Raw genomic sequence first — 21,326 nt, 5'->3', positions numbered from 1 at the left:
CCCTTCACCAACACCCCCACTGTTTACGCTCAACTATGATGTGAAGCATTAGCCGTATGTTGCACTCAACACATTTAACAGTCGTACCTTTGTTTGCCTGCAAAGTCACTTTCATGTTTCGAAAGTAAAGGTTTAACATTATGAAACAGGGATTAACGTGTCAGCCTGAGTGATCAAAGATTAGCCGAGGCTAAAGTGTTGCATTATTCACCCACACATGCGCAGGTGTTGTAATGATACTGTATAATGATCACACAAGTGCGGTTTTCACTGCTGCCTCATTGGCTCATGTCTTACCTATTCCTTTTCCCACCCTGCGTTGGATAAATGAAGAACCTTTCCACTTTTTTTGCCCTGCAGGTTCTTCTGAGCCGCATGGGAGCAATTGTAGCATGAACATGAATGTGAATGTCATCAGTTTGGAGAAAGTGTCTGCCAGTACAAGACGGCGCTTTGAGACTCAGGTACCTGAACCGAAGCATCCAATGCCACACATACATGGAAACAGTTCACTTCAGCTCTCCAGAGTGGTTTGGGAAGTAAAAACTGTGAGCTGACTTGACTTTTCATTGTAGGCTTACTTGATGATTCGTAAATTACCTACAGAACCTATAGCAGGTTCAACCAAGCCTCTTCCTGAGGGACAGACCAGTGGTTTGCTCATTAATTAAGTAACTGCATGGATTTTTTTTTTTATGTTGAATCTTTGTTTGTGCTGTTTAATTCTGACCATTGAGACAACTGTTTTCTTCCACCCTTCTCTCTTTAATTATTTCTGACTTTGTTTTCCTTGCTCTCCCTCTCTCAGATTCACACCAGATTACAGACTCTTGCAAGCAGTTTGCAAAATAGGAGTAGTGACATTGAAGTTCTGGCAGTAAGTTATTTTGTTTACCCACCCATGCATCCACTTCCCCTTCTTATACTGTCCCTCTTTATCTTTCCAATTCAAGTGTGACATCTCTGAGCGTGGAAAAGGCTTTTGATAGCCAAAGTATGAAACATCAGGAGGAGCCGACCTTTTAGAGTTGTTTACCTCATGCCAAGCTCCACAGTTGGGGCGAAGATGGCTCTGAAGCCAAACATGTCGCCTTACGATACAATGAACACATACTTCAATATACTCATGTCATTTTGAGTTGTTTTTTTTGCGGTTGCTTTCTAGATTTATTGCCGAGATATTCACATCATAAATCATCTTATTTACCTTGTCACTACATGGTCCAAAAAAATGTTTGTCATTCCTGCGGGACTCTGGATTGTATCAAGCTCTCATTCATAAACGTGACTTATTGAAACATCCCACGCCTTATAACCTTCATTCCTCTAAACGGTTGCACAGGCCTCCGAGCCTTTGTTGTTGCATGTCAGCAGCCTGTTTGTCTATCAGTCCGACTGGAACATAGCAGCACTCATTTTCCAATGATAGGCCCAGGAGACAATTAGCCACTTCCTGGGAAAGGGACACAGGCTGTTTTTCAAGCCAGGGAAAGTGGAATTTTGCGTAATGTTGTTCTGAGAGAATTACGCAACCTGTTGAGTGAGATTGTACAGAAGGTGTTATTCTTAGCTAAATCGTCAAGGCATTATTTTGAAACACAATGGCTTCTTAATGTATTATTTAAGCCTGTTTTTCTTTCCTGTAGGTAGACCTTCAGAAGGAAACACTGATCAACTTCCTTTCGCTGGAGGTTTGTTCCCTTATGACTTTGTCAAGCACAGTTCAACAAATAAATAATAGGGTACATCCGTATGATGTGGGAGGAATGCCTGGAAAGAGTGGGCATTGTAGCTTAAGAACCCAGACAGGAAGAGGGGATCCCATCTCCTTCCTTTTGCGTGGCCTCTGTTGAGGAGGTGGCGCGAGGGAACACCCTTAACTTTTTCCACCAGCAGGGAGACCTGCTACTGTCGTTTAACCTTGCACCCCATGAACAAGGCTGCCATACAGTCAGGCATGTGTGCTTAGGGGGTGTTAATATTCACATTCCAAACCCCTGACCAAGAACTTCCTTGCAATAACTACATTTCCAAAAGAATGGGGGATGACATACTTTTAATTACAGTACATTGTAACCAGAAACATGAAGAAAATGGTGTAGGGGAAACGCTGTTTATAAGCGGCACCTCATAAATGAATAGGGCACCTTTGCAACAAGCGCCACATAGCACACGGTACAAAAACAATGCGTACAAAGCGCCTGCTTAGAATAAACGTTTCTTTAAGTTAGCAATAGAATGCCATCATCTTTTTTTGATTGTGAAGTTTGTCAACAAGCAAGCAAACAGCCTCCAGTTAATGATAGCAAGGTGCACACATTTGCCTTTCCCAACTTGGTCCGTGTGTCTCTTCCACAGTTTGAGAACGAGGAGCAGTACAACAGTAGTGTGAAGAGTCTGCTCTCACGTCTCCCCAAGCAGCGCTACTTGAAGTCCATCTGCGACGAGATCCACACTTTCAAAATGACCAAAAGGTACTATTCAGAGGGCAGCCATGCAATTAAGGGGTCCGTCACATGCGTGGTCATGCTAACCTACCACTAATTCACAAAAATGATGCATATACTGTACTGGCCAAATTTTTTGTGAAAGTGAAAACGACTAAATCGTATGTCCATATCACAACATATGGTCTAGTTACATATTTGTAGTTGCCTACAGTTAGTCAGATTTTCTTTTCTCCTGTATAGCAGTTTTGAAGAGTTTAGTAGATTTATTCAAGAGTTCCTTGTGAAACTGGTGGCTAATGCTAGCGCCCATATCGAATTTTCAATAAAACTCCATGCAATACACTTTCTTCTCATGTTCATTTCTTGTAAGAATTATAGTGCAGAAATAAATTACAAGTATTTCAAAATAGGGAGTTACTTTTCACTCACCTTGTGTGTGTGTGTGTATATATGTATAAACTGCAACTGCTGACTTTTGACCCAGCCTTGTTTATCATATCATGTCTGACCTCTTAACTCCACAGTTGATTGACAGACAGGTCTACGGTGTGCATTCCTGTTTAATAGTCTCAATCTCCCCAGTGATGTTAAATCATCTTTGTTTGAGCCTCTAGTGTTGTGACACCCGTGAATGCCTTTAGAGATCACCCCCATGAGGGATTGTAGGAGATTTTCTCTTTCAAGACTGAAATGGTAGCAAAAAATTTTAAATAAATCACAGGATTGCTAGAACAGTTGGTTTGAATTTCCTGTCTGTATGTTTGATTTGCTGTTTAGTGAGTCTAAACTGATAAAAGAGCCTCACAAAGCAAGATTTTTGGGGGCTAAATATTTTTAGTTGTTTTTTTTTTAAAGTGGGGCCTAAATAAGCAATGCCTAATGAGCAGGTGGAAACTGTGGCTTTGCTCCAGTGTACAAAGTAAATTCCACTCTAAAATCTTGCATAGTCTTCCCAGAAGAACAACAACTCCATATTTATATTATTATGAGGTGTAAATGACAGGGGTCTTAAAACTTTAATCAATGTAATGTATAATCAGATTCTTGGTAGCCATAATACTCTTGTTACCATCTTTGTCAGATAACATGGTGATGCCAGCCAGGCGGCAGTGGTCCGTCTCCTGAGACTAAAACGTATAACAATTGCTTGGTTTTAGTTTGCTTTGGAGGCAGTTGACCTTAAAGTAGACATGTCCTTGGGGCTCAGCTTTCATGAGTAACTTGAAAAAGGCATTTGTGGGCCAGGTCGTCTTCTCCCATCGTGACTTTACAAATTCTGTTAAGTGATTGAAGCTCATGAAGTGGACTTCTTTGGATTGTTCCATGTCATGCATCTCCTGCTTTGTAAATTCTAACCTGACACGTGTCGTCCTGCTCCAGGGTGGCTGTGGTAGTCTTGTATAGCTTGAAGGATGACTACTACAAGACCCTCCTGTGAAAACCATTGTGTTCCCTGACCTGGGCCACTTCCTGCTTCCAGCTCAGGAAATATTCACATTTGGACTTCAAGAATGCGTGCTTAGATGTCGACGAGCACTTGACCCCAAAGACACTACCTTCATCATACCTCAGCTTTGTTGATGAAACTTTAGTACCATGGCATAAGAAGGTTTGTGCACTTGAATATTAATACTTGAGAAGGCTTTTGTTTTTTTAAAACTGAAAACATTTTTTTGTAATAAGGAGCAGGACTGTAAGTAGGAATAAATTAATTCCTTACATGCTGTGATCTTGTGTGTTCTTACTGTTCTCTCTGTCGAAAACCCCACTTGTCATCCTAACATTTTGTTGCATGTTATTCCTTCACAATGCGTTTCATCCAAGATGTGGGAAAGTGTTTGCTTTATCGATACTTCTGGAGAAGAGTCCTCGCCTTGATGTTAATAAGCAGGCTTTGAAGGACAAGCCTGCATGCTTTCCTGGCTTTTAGTAGGCTATTGGAGAGATGAGACTTCTTTTCCTCCTAGCTGAAGTAATCTTGAAGAAACGGACTACCTCTGCTTAATGTCTTTCTGTTACCACAGTTTGAATTCCATTCTATAGGTGAATTTAAAAAAACAACAGATCTTGGATGGCTGCATCTGAGCAGATTGTTATGTTCAGGGTACAACACTGTTTCACACGTTTATTTCTCAAAATGAGTAAAGGTTACAGTTTCACTTATTTACAGGGCTTGGAACAGAGAAATAAATAAGGCAGTACTGAATATAGCAGATTGGTGTAAATGCTCTAAATTGTACAGCAGCTTTGGCTACCAAAATTCATACTTCAAAAAAAAAAAAAAAACTCAGACTTTAGTATTAATAAATAAAGCTATGTGAAAAAATAAATAGGGTACTCTTCTGCTCAACTAATTTAGGCTAGCTTTTTACACAAAGTAGAACAAAGAACAGGGAATCTTTCACACTCTTCATTTTAAAGCACATGATCATAAGTCAAACAAACCTACTGAGTCACTAAAACACAATATAAACCAATCTACCAATTTTGGCATCACAATCTGTTGTGGCGAGATAGGTTAGGACTGGTTTGAGTGCTGATTGAAAAAATGAATTCTACTCTGATCCTCCAGCTTGAACAAGGTCTGTTTACTGGGGTGGTTTAATGCGCCCATCAAATCCCTGATTAGCATGTTTATCCCTCTAAGAATCCTGCAATGGCAGTTAAAAAAAAATAACTGAGCCGGAAAGTGCTACTTTAAAAAAAAAAAAAAAAAAAACATGCGCTCGTTGTAATCTTAGGTGCAAACACTATTATCCTGTTTTATATGGGGAGAGATTTGTCTCAAAATTATTTACACAAATCTGCAATTCACGTTTTTCAAATCCACAAATACATCTGTGATTTGAATGTGTTTTTTTTTAATGTTGTGTGGGCATTTATTATGACTTATTTTTAAATATTCTATTCTGTTTGTAAATTGTTGGTGCGTTTGTGGATCAGTGGGCACCCGCATTTATTTTTGAGACAAACGTAACGTAGTTGCGGCACGCTGGGATTAGCCTCACAGTTCTGAGGACGGGGGTTCAAATCCGGCCTTGCCTGCGTGGGTTTTCTCCCACATCCCCAAAACATGCATGGTAGGTTAATTGAAGACTCTAATTTGCCAGTAGGTGTGAAAGGTTTGTTGTTTATATGTGCCCTGCAATTGGCTGGTGACCAGTTCAGGGTGTACCTCGCCCAAAGGTAGCTGGGATAGGCTCCAGCAGGCCCGCGACCCCAGTGAGGATAAGCAGTACAGAAGATTGGTGGATGTGTAAATCGCAGATATATTTGTGTCAACAATTTTGAGACAATCTCTCCCCATAATTTTACAGAGTATTAGGGCCACACTAAAACAGTTGAGGATCTTGTCAAGTTACATTTTAGTATAAGAAATTTTAAATATTTAATGTGTTGAAATAGCAACATTATCAAGATATTTTTTTTATCATAATACTGTCCTGTTTTTTCAGATTAAAATATATTTTGTCTAGCTAAAAATGTTTTTTCTCATAACACTTTTTGTGGCCCTTATATTCCGCCTTACTGTTCAAAGTTGTGGAGGGAATTTTTTTTTTTCCATTTGCTCCCTGGATCCTCATTACAGTTATGACGTTATTTTAAGCCACAACATTAGTAATAAATGTGTCCAATACATTGGAGGCGTTAGCAACAAGAGAGATACTATTCTCCTTTATACGAGCTGGCGTTTCTCTGTAAGGTTTGCTTTTTCCAACGCGTTAAAAAAACTGTAACTGCCTGGTGACATCAATAACTAGTGATTATTACCATTTGGTTTTTTTTAAGGGCTTGCAAAGCAGTTCAATTTAAACAGGTTATAAACAAAGCTTTAAGGCTGTAGCATCAAGGCTTTACAAGGAATCATTGGCAACATTCACATATTTGCAGTTCTGAAGTTGCATTAGACATTCCTTAAAAGTTTAGATGAAACCATTCTAAACTGCACCATTTTTGTCTCCTCTACTGCCAATAACATTCTTCCTAGACGTCCATCACTGATTTAGCATCCAGATATGATGAAATCTGAAAACCAGGCTGCTGCATGTTAAGGTTGTGGAAAAACTGTTAGCTTCTGTTTGACATTGAAGATTCCTGAGGGAATTCTTACGGATCATTTTGTGAGGTTTGTTCACATGGTGATGGGAATGTTTCAACCAGCATATATTTGGACCTAAGAAGATATCGACAAAAAACAGGATTCGGCCTCGAACAACATGAATATGAATACAGTACTGCTGCAATATACACAAACTAAACAGAAACCACACATTCTAATGCAGGGTGTCTATAAAACCTGCTGGACTGTTAAAATTTGGTGGATCCAAGTGGATTACCAGTTCTTTTGGCCTTCCTGCTAATTGTACTGACAACATCCATGAAGCACTGCTGCACTGAGAGGGGCAGCATGCTGTAAACCTCTGAGCTTGACCCCCCCCGAGAACATTTCTCCTCCCCTTGTAGTCCGAAAAGAGGCAAAAGAAAAAGTTAAGGTTACAATGTTGTAGTTACAGAGTGACTGAGAAGTCTCAGTGATTGTGCAGTAAAGCAGAGTGACTGTGTGTCCTCCCAGCACCTCACATCAACAATGTTGGTGTCCATGCTGGAAAAGGTCCAAACACACAAGAAAGGTCACATGAAATTGTTTTTGTATGCAACGTGGGGAGTCCTCTTGTTTTCCAGTCGCATAGAGAGAAGCGTGGGTAGCAGACGGCTTCCATGGTGTGTGTGTGAGTGTGTGTGGATGCACAAGTCACCATAGATTAACAGCAGTACGAGAGAGAGCATGAGGTGGCGGACAGCTCCGATCTGCTGATGGCTGACGTTAGCGCGCCGTCCAGTTGTTTGCCAGCTTGGCTCTGGGGATGGTCATCTTGTCCGCACAAGGAGAACTCATCTCAGGGGAGAAATGAATCCCACAGTCGTTCTTCACATTCTGAAACTTGTTTTCCTTAGAGGGCTCCATATAAACAACCTGGTTCTTGTTCACATGCTTCAGGATCACGGTCTGAAGGGAAAGACAGAACAGTGAAAATAAGTGTGGCCAACGAGCATTGTTTAATATTTGATGTGACAAATTATTCATTAATAATGGCAGTGGTCATTAACGAGAAAACCACAAAAATGCACGACCGGCATACTTTTGCAAACATAGTCCCACCTTCTTTGGAGCACTGTAGCAGGACATCTGCACCCACTTCTTTTTCTTGTTGATAAGCAAGGCAACAATGAGGAAGATGATGATGGCCAGGAGGAGACCTGCCAGGATCCAGGCAGCTGACTGGTAGATGAGAGCCATCTCTGTTTGGTTGGGGTAATTTTCACCCAAAACGGGCTCATCTGTGAGACGTGCGAGAACCATCAATCAAATGTCAGACGTCAGGTAATCGTGCGGGAATTCTTCCAATTACAAAATTTGACACTGCGTAGTCCAAAGCAAAGTTGAAAACTGTGACCCATAGAGGGGGAATGAGAAAGAAGACACCTCTGAACTTCAACCTCAACTCATTCAATCATATATGAAGGTTTCTATTTTTTTAGTGGTCACTGGTGTTCCAGGTCCTTACCCCTTATAAAATAAAACGTTAATGTATCATTAAATGATAGTCGTACTTTACACTTCCCAAATCACGCAAGGTTGTTTCCCCCAAAAATTGTTTTCAAGGTTTCTACACAGCTTAGAAATGTTTACTTCATAAAATGTCATTCCCTGACTTGTCTCACCACAATATCTTTGACAATGAGGGTGTTGACTAACCCTTCAGTAATTGAACAGGCAGACATTAACCATTCAATTATGTTCTTCAAACATCCACTAATCAGCAGGTGTGATATCTGCCCCTGATAAACCTGTCACTCCATGACACAGACATGAATTTTGCTGTCCAAAATGCACTCATGCCAACCAAAAATGTTTTTTGAACATAAGTAACTATTGAAATTGCATCAACCATACTGTAAAAGAGAAAATTTTCATCCATCCATCCATTTTCTGATTCGCTTCTCCTTACTAGGGTCGCGGGCGTGCTGGAGCTTATCCCAGCTATCATCGGGCAGGAGGCGGGGTACACCCTGAACTGGTTGCCAGCCAATCACAGGGCACATACAAACAAACAACCATTTGCACTCACAGTCACGCCTACGGGCAATTTAGAGTCTCCAATTAATGCATGTTTTTGGGATGTGGGAGGAAACCGGAGTGCCCGGAGAAAACCCACGCAGGCACGGGGAGAACATGCAAACTCCACACAGGCGGGGCCGGGGATCGAACCCCGCACCTCAGAACTGTGAGGCTGAGGCTCTAACCAGTCGGTCACCGTGCCGCCAGAAAATTTTCCAATTACGGTGAATTTAATTCATTGTCAACTCAGTGACAGGCCCAATTTAGTGGTACTTAAACTATAAATATTATTTATGCTATCAAATTAAAGTTTAAAAAGATCCCTTTTGTTTTATTATGACTGAGTGATAGTGTAAGGTTTTCAGCAAAATTGTGTCTTTTGGCTTTCATTCAAAAATGTCACCCCATGACGTCACTGAAAATGTTTTTACAGTATAACAACGGTTCTAAAAATATCTGGTAGAGGAAATCAGCTCTATTGGAAATTATGTAATTTTTTTTTGGCCATTAAAACTATAGAAACCCTCACAGGTTGGCTTTCAAAACAGTCGTGGCGGAATCCTCACATCTCCAAAACAACTACTTTAAAAAAATAAATAAATAAATAAATCTTGCCAACATCATTACAAAACCTTCCCTTAATCGTGTTCATTTGCCAATTCACTTTGCTAAAACATTGGTAATTACGCTGTTATTGGTTAGAATGTTACTGACACGTAACACGTTTCCGCCGCCAGCCATGCCCATCAAAGTCTGGCCTCACCCCAAGCCCCCAAACTGTAAGAGTCATGAGTGATGCAATAAATGGAAAACGCTGAGTCGACTAGTGTCAAAGGCAGAAATTAATCTGCATGCAAACTTACCTTCATGGCCGACCTTCTGCACCAAAGCATTACAACTATCCATTTTGAACAGAACAGGCCTACTCCAATGTAACAAACCTAAGTACTCTCACTAGTTTTTGTCGGCAAAGAAACATAGACTTTAGATCTTGAGGCGACGTAATGCCACAAAGGTCCCACTGAGTCAACAGGTGGAATTCTACAACACTTCTCTGACAGTTCAAGTATCAAAGAGAGTTAATAGATTTGCTCTCAAACTATTTCCAACACTTCAGATTTGTTAATAATTTGTAAATAAAATAAAATAAAATAACAGACCGTGTGGGGATTGGCACTTAGTATCGATTTGTTATAAAATAGGAAATCGACCATATTTGGACAGGTTTCCGCCTGATAGCGACAATACAATGCAATACAACGGTTTTGTTTAAGGGCGTGGTATTACCTGTGTCTGCAACAATGGGCGGTTCTGTGACAGCCGCATTCTCATCAGCCTGCCGCACACTTGTAGTGACCCTTGTTTTTGGGGCGACGGTCGACAACAAGACTGGCGCAGATGTCGTCATTTCTTCCCAGACAGAAATAAAGGTTTTATTTTCAAAACGGCTGTTGTAATGCAAAACCAAGCAGACATACAACCGTGTTATTGTTTCAACTCCCCGGTGTTTCCGTGAATAGCTAGGAACTGTTCTCACCGTGGCTTTATAAAAGGCCTTATGTGAAAGCTAAATAATAAAAACAAAGGGTCCACAAACAGCATATCAGGCCGAACAATGGGATCCTGTGCCGAGGCTTTCCCCTGTAGGAAAAGCTGACATGGAGCTTCCTGCGCAGCCACAGAGCGAGCGTTGCGGTCCGATTCAGCCAGGGACAGGAAACACGTGTGAATGTGCGGATGCTCGAGGAATGTTTATGCTCTGAGTGAACTGTGTGTGTGTGTGTGAGACATGGAATGCTGCTGCGCACGATGGTATTTGCCTATGCAGCGCCAGAATGGCTGGCTCTAACGAACTAACACATACACACACGCATATTGAAACAGGCTTTCTCTCAGTCACTCCCTCTATTTGGCAGGTACTGTTATGAATTATGACTTCCCCCATCAACAAGCTGTGCCTTGTTCTATTAGTTACCCCTTATGATCTTTATTGTGTGGAGGTCTTGTACAAGCAGTCTTTGCCGTATGGCCTAAACACTATCAGAAATACAGACCTACATTTACAACCTAAATTCCATTTTCTGAGCCGCTTCTCCTCACAAGGGTCGCGGGAGTGCTGGAGCCTATCCCAGCTATCATCGGGCAGGAGGCGGGGTACACCCTGAACTGGTTGCCAGCCAATCGCAGACAACCTCAATTTTCCATGAAATTGTATTAATTCATTCCCAACAGTCTATTGTCTTCATTTCGTAGCATTTGTCTTGGCTGCACTGCTTCCAGTACATGTACAGATGTGGATGTTATTTATTATTATTATTATTATGTTATATTGTATATATATTTTTTTCCAATCAGATTTCAGCCTCTAGGGTGCTGCCATGTCGATCTAATCTGCCCCGGGGCCTTCAGAAACAGTAGAGATGGCCAATGTAACTTGTAGCTACATTACCAATGGGCCAGATTCTTTTTCCAATCAGGCTTCAAATTCGCCTCAGAGGGCCAGTTTGCTGGCCGAGAATAATGTCAGCATTTTTCCATCCTCTGATTGCTTGGTCACAGCAAGCCAAGTTTGACGAGCGAAACACGTCTATAGCAATCTGCACACATTTTAAAATCAGCATCTCTGGTGATTATGATGTGTCTTAATTAAATGTTTTATGTTTTTATCATGTTATTAGATTGCTCCAGATGATGTGATGTTGCGGGCTGTTATATTGCATTTTTATACTATCTAGCTATAAGTCAGGTAAGTCCCCACTGAAGGCCCAGGTACTAAATGCATGGCCCGCCGCTGACTTTGATTTGATCTGAAGATTTTAATAGGCCGAAAACACTCGGGGCTAAAATAAACAAATCAAAAAGTGTATTATTAGGGGTGTAACGCATAACTCACCGAGACAGTACGGGCAGCACTGGCCCTTGCGTAAGACGGGCACCCTGCAGTTGGCAGGCGGACAGCGCTGAGAGAAACACTGAATGGTGCCGTTGTTACAGATGCAGCTGGTGCAAGCGTTGGTCTTCCAGGAGTCTCCCGCCAGCAGCACGTCTCCATCGTTGGTGATGCAGTACTCCTGCTGGCTGGTGTTCACTGGCAGCAGCGGACTCTCCGTCTCCTCTGTGGATGCGTGGAAACATCATTCAAATAAGATAAGAGGGCTCTGTAAACGTGAATCATTAGTCTCGGTTGTATTGCTACCATTAAACCCTATTGGCATACTGTATATGATCATTACATCCACAACGGGTGGGCAAACCTTTGTGCTCAAGTGCCATATTTGATATTTTAAAACGGACAGAAGGACCAGTTCATTTGATGATGTTAAAAATGTAGCTAAAGTGTGCATGTCAAATAGCTTGTTTCAACAATAAAATAATTCATGATTTTTTTTTTTTTCCAATGTTCAGTTATTAGTTACAATCGATTTTATTTCACATATATATTATAAAAAAAGGTTAAATTGATTATGCAAAGTTTTTAATATTCTTATTTTATTTATAACTAAACCAATTACTGTAACATTTAATGAGGTAAGAAAATGGACAAATATATTTTATTAACACATTTCAGGGAAGAATAGCTAAATTAATGCCAAAACTAAAACTCTTTATTTTAATCACATAATTCATGTTTTAAAACAATCATATTTACAATTAATGTCAATGTAATAATAAAATATTTCATGAAATAAAAACATGCTCTATGTGTATGTAAAATTGTTCGAAATCAATTAAATATTCAATGACAGTAAAAAAAATAATGAACACATTTATAATTAACCAATTTTAGGGGGAAAAGAGCCAAATTAATGCAACAAATGTTACAGGAGTCTGGATATGCTTGGTGGACCGGTTTTAAGAACAGAGGGGGCCGTATGTGGCTGTAGTTTTCCCACCCTTGATCTACAACAAATGAAAATGGAACACAATATGGAGCTGGAGCTACTGACATTGACACTGGAAGTGTGTTTGTGGGAATTTTTGTCCATTCTTCGAAAGAAAATTGTTGAGTTTGAGAACTCACAAATGTTGGCCAATCAACAGATGCATCTTAGAAGTTGGAATCGACGGATGTTGTCCCGTGCATATACACTATGTAAGTTGATCCCTCAGATGTTTGAGTCATGTTCTTCCACACCTTCTCATCTAACCATGCCTTTTTGGACCTTCCCCAATCTGCTTCTTACAAAAGGAAGCTTAGCATTTCCCCAAATTTCTCAAAGAATTACGGTAATACATTCATTGAGGGTGAACTATGGTGGCGCATGCCTTCTTCCTCCCCATCTAGCTAGTACATCTGCCTCACTGTAATTGACTGGCGACCAGTCCAGGGTGTACCCCAGCTCTCACCCAAAGTTAGCTGGAATTGGCTCAAGCTCACCAGTCAAGCTGAACGGGTGACGTTTGAATAAAAAAGGAATAATAATAAACTAAGGGGGTCAAACCTAACGGCACCTGGATTGATTAGTTAGTTAATTAATGAATTGAGAAGACCAGACTAGAAGAATATGTCAATTCCAGATGCTTCCTAAATGTTGTATAAAGAAGAGATTTCAGCAGGCAGCGGTTAATTCACTCTCAGGCCTCATGTGCATGTCTCATTCAGCTCTCCGAGGGACCAAGAGTAATCTTCTGACCCAAGCCTAGGCTCAAGACTGCCCACTGTACACATCCATAATAGGACCCTATGAGTGGGATGTGTATTATTCCCACATTCCTATATATATATATATATATATATATTTTTTTTTTATATATACTTGCAGTGATAAGGCAGGACCGACAAGGAAAAGCTCACAGGCGCAGTCATGATTTGCTGATTTGTAGGCCTCGGGCTTGAAAGCTATTGTTATATAAAGTATTGTCACTAAGTGACTGCGACTTGAGCTGTAAGTAAAGATCTCCGTGGGGTTTTGTGTCAGTTTATATGTGGGACATCGTTGACTTCTGTAGCAGGCGCACAGATCTGGCGAGATAAGTTGCAAAGAGATGGATGACGACAGCCACGCCTCCTCGTGTGTCGGCTGAAGGGTGAAAGGATTGCAAAGGATTGCCTGAGGGATCACTATGTAAACTCAACGATTCTTGGCTGGTTTCTTTATGAGGCTGTATGTCTGACATAAAACTGTCTTAAGAGTCTAACGTGCAATTTCAAGATGTCTTTCACCCAATGATCGTTATTAGCATTCTCTTTACGCCAATGATTCTCAACCGGTGTGATGTGGGAAATTATCCAATTGCACTTCCAAAATTGGATTCGAACTTTCTACATAAATGCCTGTGTATCTTTGTTCGTCTATCTATGCCAGCTACGTATAATATCAATACGAAATGCTCTTCCACTAGATGGCAGAAAGTACATAATTTACGTATGTATCCACTTGTGTGACATTTTTATTTGGTAGTGGGCTGCGAGGGTTTTTCAAATTTAAAATATGCGCCTTCTCTCAATAAAAGTTGGGAAATACTGTTTTAGTCCACTCTTTTAGCTACTTACCTAGGCACACATGACAACAGGTGTCCTTGTTCTTGGTAGTTGTCTGGCACAGAGCCGGTGGGCAAACTTCAGTGTCGCACAGGACACGTCCCTGTCTGCAGGTGCAACGTGTACACTCGTCCAGGTCCCAGGTCTCCCCTTCCACATAGAATTCCCCTCCAGGGGCTCTGCAGACCACCATGTCCATCCCCTCCGGCAGACCACTACCCGACTCGTCTAAAGTGTTACAAGTGGAGAGCAATGGTGTCACATTCGGGCATGTTGAGAAGAATGTGTAACAAAAGAGACCTTGGGCCATAAAACAGTAGCCTAGAGCACTGGAATCGTTGTCCATGTTTTGTTTTGTTTTGACACTAGCTGACATTTGCAAATTAGCATGTTGTCACCTGAGTGAAAAGTATGGTCTAAACGTGTTTTTTATTGCCAAAACATTTAAGCAATTAAATTCACCTTGAGCATCATGAGCAGCACGTTTTAAGGTGGGGAAAAAATAGACAAAGAGGAGTAAAACAACAACAACAACAACAACAAAAAGATTGTGCTTTTTGGTATTTAAGTGAAAATTGGGCTGATGATCCAAAACGAATGATAATCGTTTTGATTTGAAATTATTTTCATATTCCTTGATCAGAAAATTTTCTGGTTTTTGTTAACATGTAGAACAAAGTGACACGGGTTAGACAGCTGCATGGGCTGCATGGAAGTGTAGCATATAGGTAAAAACCGCCAATGAGTGTTTTCAAAAGGCATTTTTCTCTTCATTCTTTGCTGTGCATGTACACAGAAATTGGAATTAGCATTATGAACAGATTTGATTTGTCCTAAACTGCCAAAACTTTAGTCTGTTCTGGGTTTGGGGGTTCGAATCTGGGCTCCAGCCTTCATGTGTGGAGTGCTTGCATGGTTTTCCTCCGAGTAGCCCCACTTCCTCCCACGTTCCAAAAAACAGGCATTTTAGGTCCATTCGAGACAACTGGTGTGAATGTGAGTGTAAATGGTTGTTTGCTCACCCGTCACCCTAATGAGCTCAAGCGCTATAGAAAATGGATGGAAGAATGGAGGAATTTACTGTCATACCCTCACACATGGGACAACACTGGTCAGGCTTCATGACTGGGTGAGCGCAGCTGGGCACAGGACAAGATATGAGCACGCACATCTCCCTTCCAGAATGACAGTAGCAGTCGCGGCAGCCATCGTGCCAGCTATCGCCTTCCTCGTATCGGTTGCCATTAGCGGTAAAGCAAAAGCTGGGAACTGGAATCGGGGCGGTGGTGCTGGGGGAATGAACGTTCTCTAGACAAGACAACATTCAAAACAGTAATGTAGATTTAAAAGAGCAGTGCGTCATTGTACCACGAGCAAAGATGTACTGTATGGTCTGGTCTATATACGCACAATGCATCACAAACTTGAATTGATTATGATACTGTACATTTACAAATACCGTAAAAGTTGTTCGACAACGCAATCAAGGTCCCGTATTAAGGTCAGCTCAAATTAAACACGATTACTCATTTAAGTGATTTCAGCCCTAAGAGAAAATGAAGTCATCACGCAATCACAGTTAAAGAACATCTTCTTTTGTTTTTTTGCCCCATGCTGAGATATAAAATACTGTGACAAATCCCCTAGCGATGCATAATAATCCTGATACATTTTCCTTGCTTTTTGTGTCAAAACGAGCAAATATCCTATTGCCTTGGACTGCTAACCTTCCAAAGCCACCAGTAGGTGGATTTAACCCAGAGTAGTTTTTCGGGCTAGTTGAAAGCCACTAGGATCAGAAAGAGAGCCAAACTGAAATATAAAAAGCAGTTCCCAGTTCAAGCACAAGTTGAGCTGTGCCCTCTCTTTCGTTCCGTCTTTTGAAAAATAAAAAAAACAGTTCCATAAATAATTTACCAACACCGAATAGTTTGACAAGCCACATGAAGACAACCCCCTGCTCTTTAAAAGTCAGGTTAACGTCAGCTTGTTTACAGTAAAACTCTTGTGAGTGAGTCTTTGTGTTTGGAAAGCGCCAGCAGCCAGTTGCACTGACCCGAACATATCTTGAGGTTGAAATATTTATATCACAACTATATTGGAAAAATAAACACTAAAAAGTAAAATGGAGTATAAATCAGTCATCGGGATTCTAACTTGGAGGTTGGAGGAATCTAATTAGATTTGCACCCATAGCTACTGGATAAAGCCAAATACCAACCCAAAACCCAAAAAGGCAAACATTGAAGTCTCCGCAGAGGAGCAGCCAGAGGTCAAAGGAAATCAAAAGCGCAGCTTTGTAGAACAAACTCACACAAAGATTTTCCTTCATGCTTCCATCCATAAACATTTACACTGACTTACAGTGGTGGAAGTGTGTGAGTGCTAACAATTTGACTGTATTTACTATCGGGGAACATAAATGAAAACCATAGTGTTCAGACTATTGGCCCAGGCATTTGCGTCACTAAAGCTGCATTGGCTTCGAAACTCGTTTGGCTGAATGCAACACTCTTAAACCAACCACAGGAATTTGCAGTAGTCCAGATGATTGCAGTTAAAGCGCTAATATATAGTTGGACGTGACTGAGCATTGCCAGCCTTTTTGCACAACTGAGCAATAATACATTATATTATCAAATACATGTAATTATCAAGCTCTCCTACAGAGCCATTTTCCACTTTATTGCTTAATGACAACTTCCAGAGACTACATAGTGTAGCTCTGCCAAGCCATACAACTGCTAATATATGAAGTGCTTTAAATACAGTTTATCCTGTATGTGCATACATAACAGTATACAACAATGGCTAAGCATTGTACTTGGAATTTGTTGATCTATTGCTGACATTTAGTCGCCTATACTGCAAAATGTATTTAAAGTATTTTTATTATCTCATGCAATGATGTATTCTATTCTTAACTGTTAAGTGTGAGGTACCTTGACACATGCAGATGGAGCAGCCCTTCTTGTTCTGCTTGTAGCCGTCACTGCAGTGCTTGTCACAGGTGAAGGGGGGGCACTTGACGCAGCGACACATCTCACACCCGTGCTTGTTCCGGCTGTGGGTTGACACACACATTCCCACTATAAAACATTAACACGAGTAAACATTTGAATGCGTGTGTTTTGTGTCACTCGGTGAAGACCAGATGCCGAGGTCTGGTACATTATAATCGACATCTGGACCTGCTTTTCCTCATCTCTGTATTGGCTGCCTTTGAAGGAGGCCAAATAAAAAGACCAACATGAGAGATCCTTGTGGTTTCCACATCATACAAACCCAAGATGCATTCTAAATCCAATTCAGATGCTTTCAATTTAACCTGTTGCATCATTATTGCTCCTTAGGCCCATGGCACGCTTACTTAGAAGAACCCTGTGAAGCAACCCAAAAGTAGCAAATGAAGGCAAGTGGATCGGGATTGTAATGAGAAGCGGTAAAGGATAAGCTTTCTAGTCAAACTGAAGTGGGTTTCCTGATTGACTGACCAAAGATGAAAGTGTGAATTCAATGTTCATGTTTGAGTTATCAGAATTCAGCGCATGGAGCAAAAATACACCACTTGGGTGTCAATATTGGCCTATTAAAACATTAGCTGCAAGTTGATAAATTGTCAAAGCAGAGAAAAGAAGGCCTCATAGCTCATTTAACTCGTCACAGTCTACTAGCCCTAACCAGCTAACCTTGTCTTCCCTATTGTTGGTTCCCTCAGGTGAGCCATGTCGATGTACAAACACTAGCAACGAAGAAACAGCGCCTCACCTTATGATTGCGTCGGGTCAATGCTGCGACACTACAGTTTGATACTTTTGACAATGCATAACCACAAAGATATTCTGTCCAAAGATTAGTGTCTACTTAATCAAACAACAACGCTGGCAGGGTAAGCCGAAGGTCACAACAACAACTTAGTCGAACAATAACTACGGTGGACCCCCGCTGTTCACGGGCTGGGCCGCGAATAGAGAAAATCCGCGGATAATTTGACGCCCATTGTGATTGCAGAGAAAACAAATATATAACAGTGTTTACATTTACCTTTTAAGTTAGGTTGCAGTTGGACTAACCCACTCATTTTATTATATGTGACGTCATACAAATGTACTATGAGTGACTCTAAACCTGGGTCTTACTTTATTCGTATAAAAACATTAAGGGTGGAACGTACACCAAAAAGTGCATCTTTTCAAAATGAAACAGTGAAGATGTCACTAGTGCACGCTGGATAGAAGCATGTAGATTTAGATATTGGAACACGTCTCTTAAATCAATGAATGTACCGGTATCAATCAGGAGTTTAATATAGCCACAGCTTATTCCACCTTAATCTAATTTCGTTATCTTGTCAAGACAATTCCATGCTTCCACCTTTGTGGGACCAGTTCGAGGGTGACCCGTTTCTGTTCTTGCACGATTGTGCCCCGAGGTCCTGAAAGGGATGATTGCATGACTGTAGTGTGGAAGAACTTGCACAGAACCCTGACCTCAACCCCATCAAACTCCTTTGGGCCGAACTAGAACAGAGAGAGTGCGTTATCAAGTCCAAGCATCAGTGACTGCTCAAATTCTAACAGTTCTTCTGTACATTTAGAAAAAATAGACACGCTGCAAAATCTTGTAGAAAGATTTTCCAGAAATGCGGAAACTGTTCTAAAGAGCCAACCAATTCAACATTAGTGTAAATGAAATGTATTCTTATTATAAACTTCTATGCCTTGTAGATATGTCCAGTAAATACATGGATTGTATCACTACAATTATTACAAGCAGAGCTTTTGTATAGCTGTGTGGCTTTGTGCCAATCTGCATGCAGACTGAGGATAATGGACTAAACCTTAACAGCTGCTTACTGCATGAACAATGGACTGGGAACTAACGGCTGCTGTTATTCCAAGTCATCCTTTCACCTCTTGGGCACAATGGGCAGAAATGAGTCAAGCCCTTCATTGACCACTGTCAATTAGCATTAATTGTTTGATAATACAATAATCCCACTACACTAAACGTATACTTTATATATTTTGTTTTGCATCTTTTTTTTCTCCTCCAGTAATTGCAGTTGCGTTTAATTTAGCCACACCTTAGTTCTACCTTATCTGAATCTTATCAAGACAATTCCATGGCGTGGCACTGCATAGTACACTGTGTATACAGTGCAGTATAGTTATACTGTATAGCTATCTTACTGATGAGCATATTCATACCCTGTTCATAGCTCATACACACCTGTAGAAATAGACACCCGTTGATTTACTGTATATAGTATATAGAACTCACACAAATCCATAGGGGCAGGTCTTGGTGCAGGTCAAAGGTCGGCACCTGGGCACGGGGATACTGCACTCGCACACCTCACAGCCAAAGTTGTCCCTTTCGTATCCCATGGGGCATTGCAGGGAACAATATTTTCCCAGGTCAGGGCAGGAGTCGTCTGAAAGAGTTGCGAGGAACGTCAGCTGATCACAGGCACAAGTCATCCATCAGAGGCGCAGGCAGGGGTTACAAAGGGGCTGCTCCCAGGCTACATTCTTGGGGCAGAGGTCGTCACCATGACTTGAATTTGTTCATGACCAAAAATTGTAACTGAATTCACTACATAAAATCTATTTTACCCATTGTAATGAAATGCCATTAATCTGTACCGGCCCCCCAAGAAATCTCCACAATTATTTTAATTTGTTGTTATGTAAATTGACATTTTTGAGAAATTCCACGATACTTAGTAACCAATTTCGCCCGACATAAGCAAGTGAAGCCAACTTACTATTGAGACACTGGCAGAGCAGACATCCATTGATGTCTTGATAGAAGCCGTAACGACAGTCATTCTCAGAAAGGCTGCAGTTTTCCAATGGAGGACACAGCATGGGGCTGACAGTTTCATAGGAAGGTTCTGGAGAACAAAAATTGAGACGGATGGGAGATGACACAAAACTAAACAATTATTTTTCAGACATCCATTAGTAGTATTAATAGTGCCAACGTTCAATCACTACCTATTCACACTACTCTTATTTGCGGGGAAAAGGGTAAGTGCAGATAAATATAGAGTAATTACAGTGGAGAGGCACACAGTTAGCGGTATCTTGAGGTTGAGATTAGACCAAAGAGACAAAAACAGTCATACAGTGTTGCAAAGTCCTGTCAAACATCTCCTGCCACATTCAAGTGGGAGGAAAAGCGCAGTGAGCTGTAACTAATTATGCTCACACACAAAAAAAGGGGGATCCACTTCAATTATGCAGCCTTCCTGCTTTTAAAGTGCTCTATGGTGTGCCTCACACACAGGTGGCTCTCATTTTGGCGGGCAAGAGTAATAAAAGGGACACAAAGAACCCCGCAGCTCGAAGAATGCTCCGTGGCCTCCACTGAAATGAGCCCATGCTGACATGGCTTTGGAGTAAAACGGCAAGGTCACAGGCGCCTCCAACACATGCTCAGTTCATGAAGACATGAAACCTATCTACTTAGGGTTCGATGATGATAAAAACACATTTCCCAGTTCACACACTGCTCTGTACTGTATACCTTCGCAGAAGGGGCAACACTCTCCAGGTATCTTGACGGGATTCTGGCAGCTTTGCTTGCAGGCCATGGCTGTGCAGTGCGGTTCGCCATCCACACACTGGCAGAAAGTGCAGTCGTCCTCTTTCCACTGCTCCTCGTGGGCTCGCAGCTTGTTGTTCACCCAGCAGCTCGCCTTGGTGCTGTCCACTGACAGTAACTCCACATCTTGAAAGAAAGCAAGAGGATACACGTTGAGCACGGGAGCAATGAAAATAAAAAAAACTCATTCAGATGAATGTGGTCGTTTGGTTTGGCGACCTTGGAGTAAATCTAAAACCAATGCATGTTGTATGGCCCTACTGTACGTAGGGGCCGGGAATATGATACTGCAAGGTGGAGCTAATAAGAAGAGGAAACTGGCCAGACGCAAAGAGCTATGAAGAAGACGCTGTTGGATTTGGATGACTTAGGTTCCTGACTTATGAATGGATTTAACTTGAATCAGGGCTTGGAATGCGACTGTTTCATCATGCGTCCCTGACATCGTTTCAACTTGGTGGGGGTAACAGTCATAAATGCTTGGCTTTGCTGAAAGCTAGGACTGCGAAGGTCAGCCATAATTTGACTACAAAACAAAGAGAAGTTAAGATGTGTAGTTTAACAGGTCTCATTCAGGAAGTTTTGTGACAGTTTGAGAACCAACGTGGGAGAACTTTCCGCTTAAACCTGTACTAGAGTTTATGCTTGGTCCATTTATTTG

At 41.3% G+C, this 21,326-nt stretch overlaps 2 protein-coding genes across 2 annotated transcripts in view; one reads left to right on the top strand and one right to left on the bottom strand.

The window, feature by feature from the left end:
- Nucleotides 1-4,176, top strand: part of eif2ak4 (eukaryotic translation initiation factor 2 alpha kinase 4) — a 32,186-nt gene extending 28,010 nt beyond the window's left edge. The window contains exons 36-40 of the mRNA XM_061795042.1: nucleotides 361-464; nucleotides 809-877; nucleotides 1,647-1,691; nucleotides 2,359-2,474; nucleotides 3,831-4,176. Coding sequence (XP_061651026.1) covers nucleotides 361-464; nucleotides 809-877; nucleotides 1,647-1,691; nucleotides 2,359-2,474; nucleotides 3,831-3,888 — 392 coding nt within the window. The 3' untranslated portion in view covers nucleotides 3,889-4,176. The remainder of the gene's footprint in view (nucleotides 1-360; nucleotides 465-808; nucleotides 878-1,646; nucleotides 1,692-2,358; nucleotides 2,475-3,830) is intronic.
- Nucleotides 4,177-4,561: 385 nt separating this feature from the next.
- crim1 (cysteine rich transmembrane BMP regulator 1 (chordin-like)) overlaps nucleotides 4,562-21,326 on the bottom strand; it is a 35,456-nt gene continuing 18,691 nt past the window's right edge. Inside the window, exons 6-15 of the mRNA XM_061795044.1 lie at nucleotides 20,588-20,791; nucleotides 19,824-19,952; nucleotides 19,337-19,490; nucleotides 16,996-17,117; nucleotides 15,143-15,361; nucleotides 14,066-14,281; nucleotides 11,465-11,686; nucleotides 9,859-9,981; nucleotides 7,612-7,790; nucleotides 4,562-7,458 (exon numbers count right to left, since the gene is read on the bottom strand). Of these exons, the coding sequence (XP_061651028.1) occupies nucleotides 7,276-7,458; nucleotides 7,612-7,790; nucleotides 9,859-9,981; nucleotides 11,465-11,686; nucleotides 14,066-14,281; nucleotides 15,143-15,361; nucleotides 16,996-17,117; nucleotides 19,337-19,490; nucleotides 19,824-19,952; nucleotides 20,588-20,791 (1,751 nt within the window). The 3' untranslated portion in view covers nucleotides 4,562-7,275. The remainder of the gene's footprint in view (nucleotides 7,459-7,611; nucleotides 7,791-9,858; nucleotides 9,982-11,464; nucleotides 11,687-14,065; nucleotides 14,282-15,142; nucleotides 15,362-16,995; nucleotides 17,118-19,336; nucleotides 19,491-19,823; nucleotides 19,953-20,587; nucleotides 20,792-21,326) is intronic.

This window comes from Phyllopteryx taeniolatus, chromosome 13, assembly GCF_024500385.1.
Source record: "Phyllopteryx taeniolatus isolate TA_2022b chromosome 13, UOR_Ptae_1.2, whole genome shotgun sequence".
Taxonomy (NCBI): Eukaryota; Metazoa; Chordata; class Actinopteri; order Syngnathiformes; family Syngnathidae; genus Phyllopteryx; species Phyllopteryx taeniolatus.
Note: the sequence above shows the minus strand (reverse complement) of the source record. Positions and strands in the feature narration are given on the sequence as shown.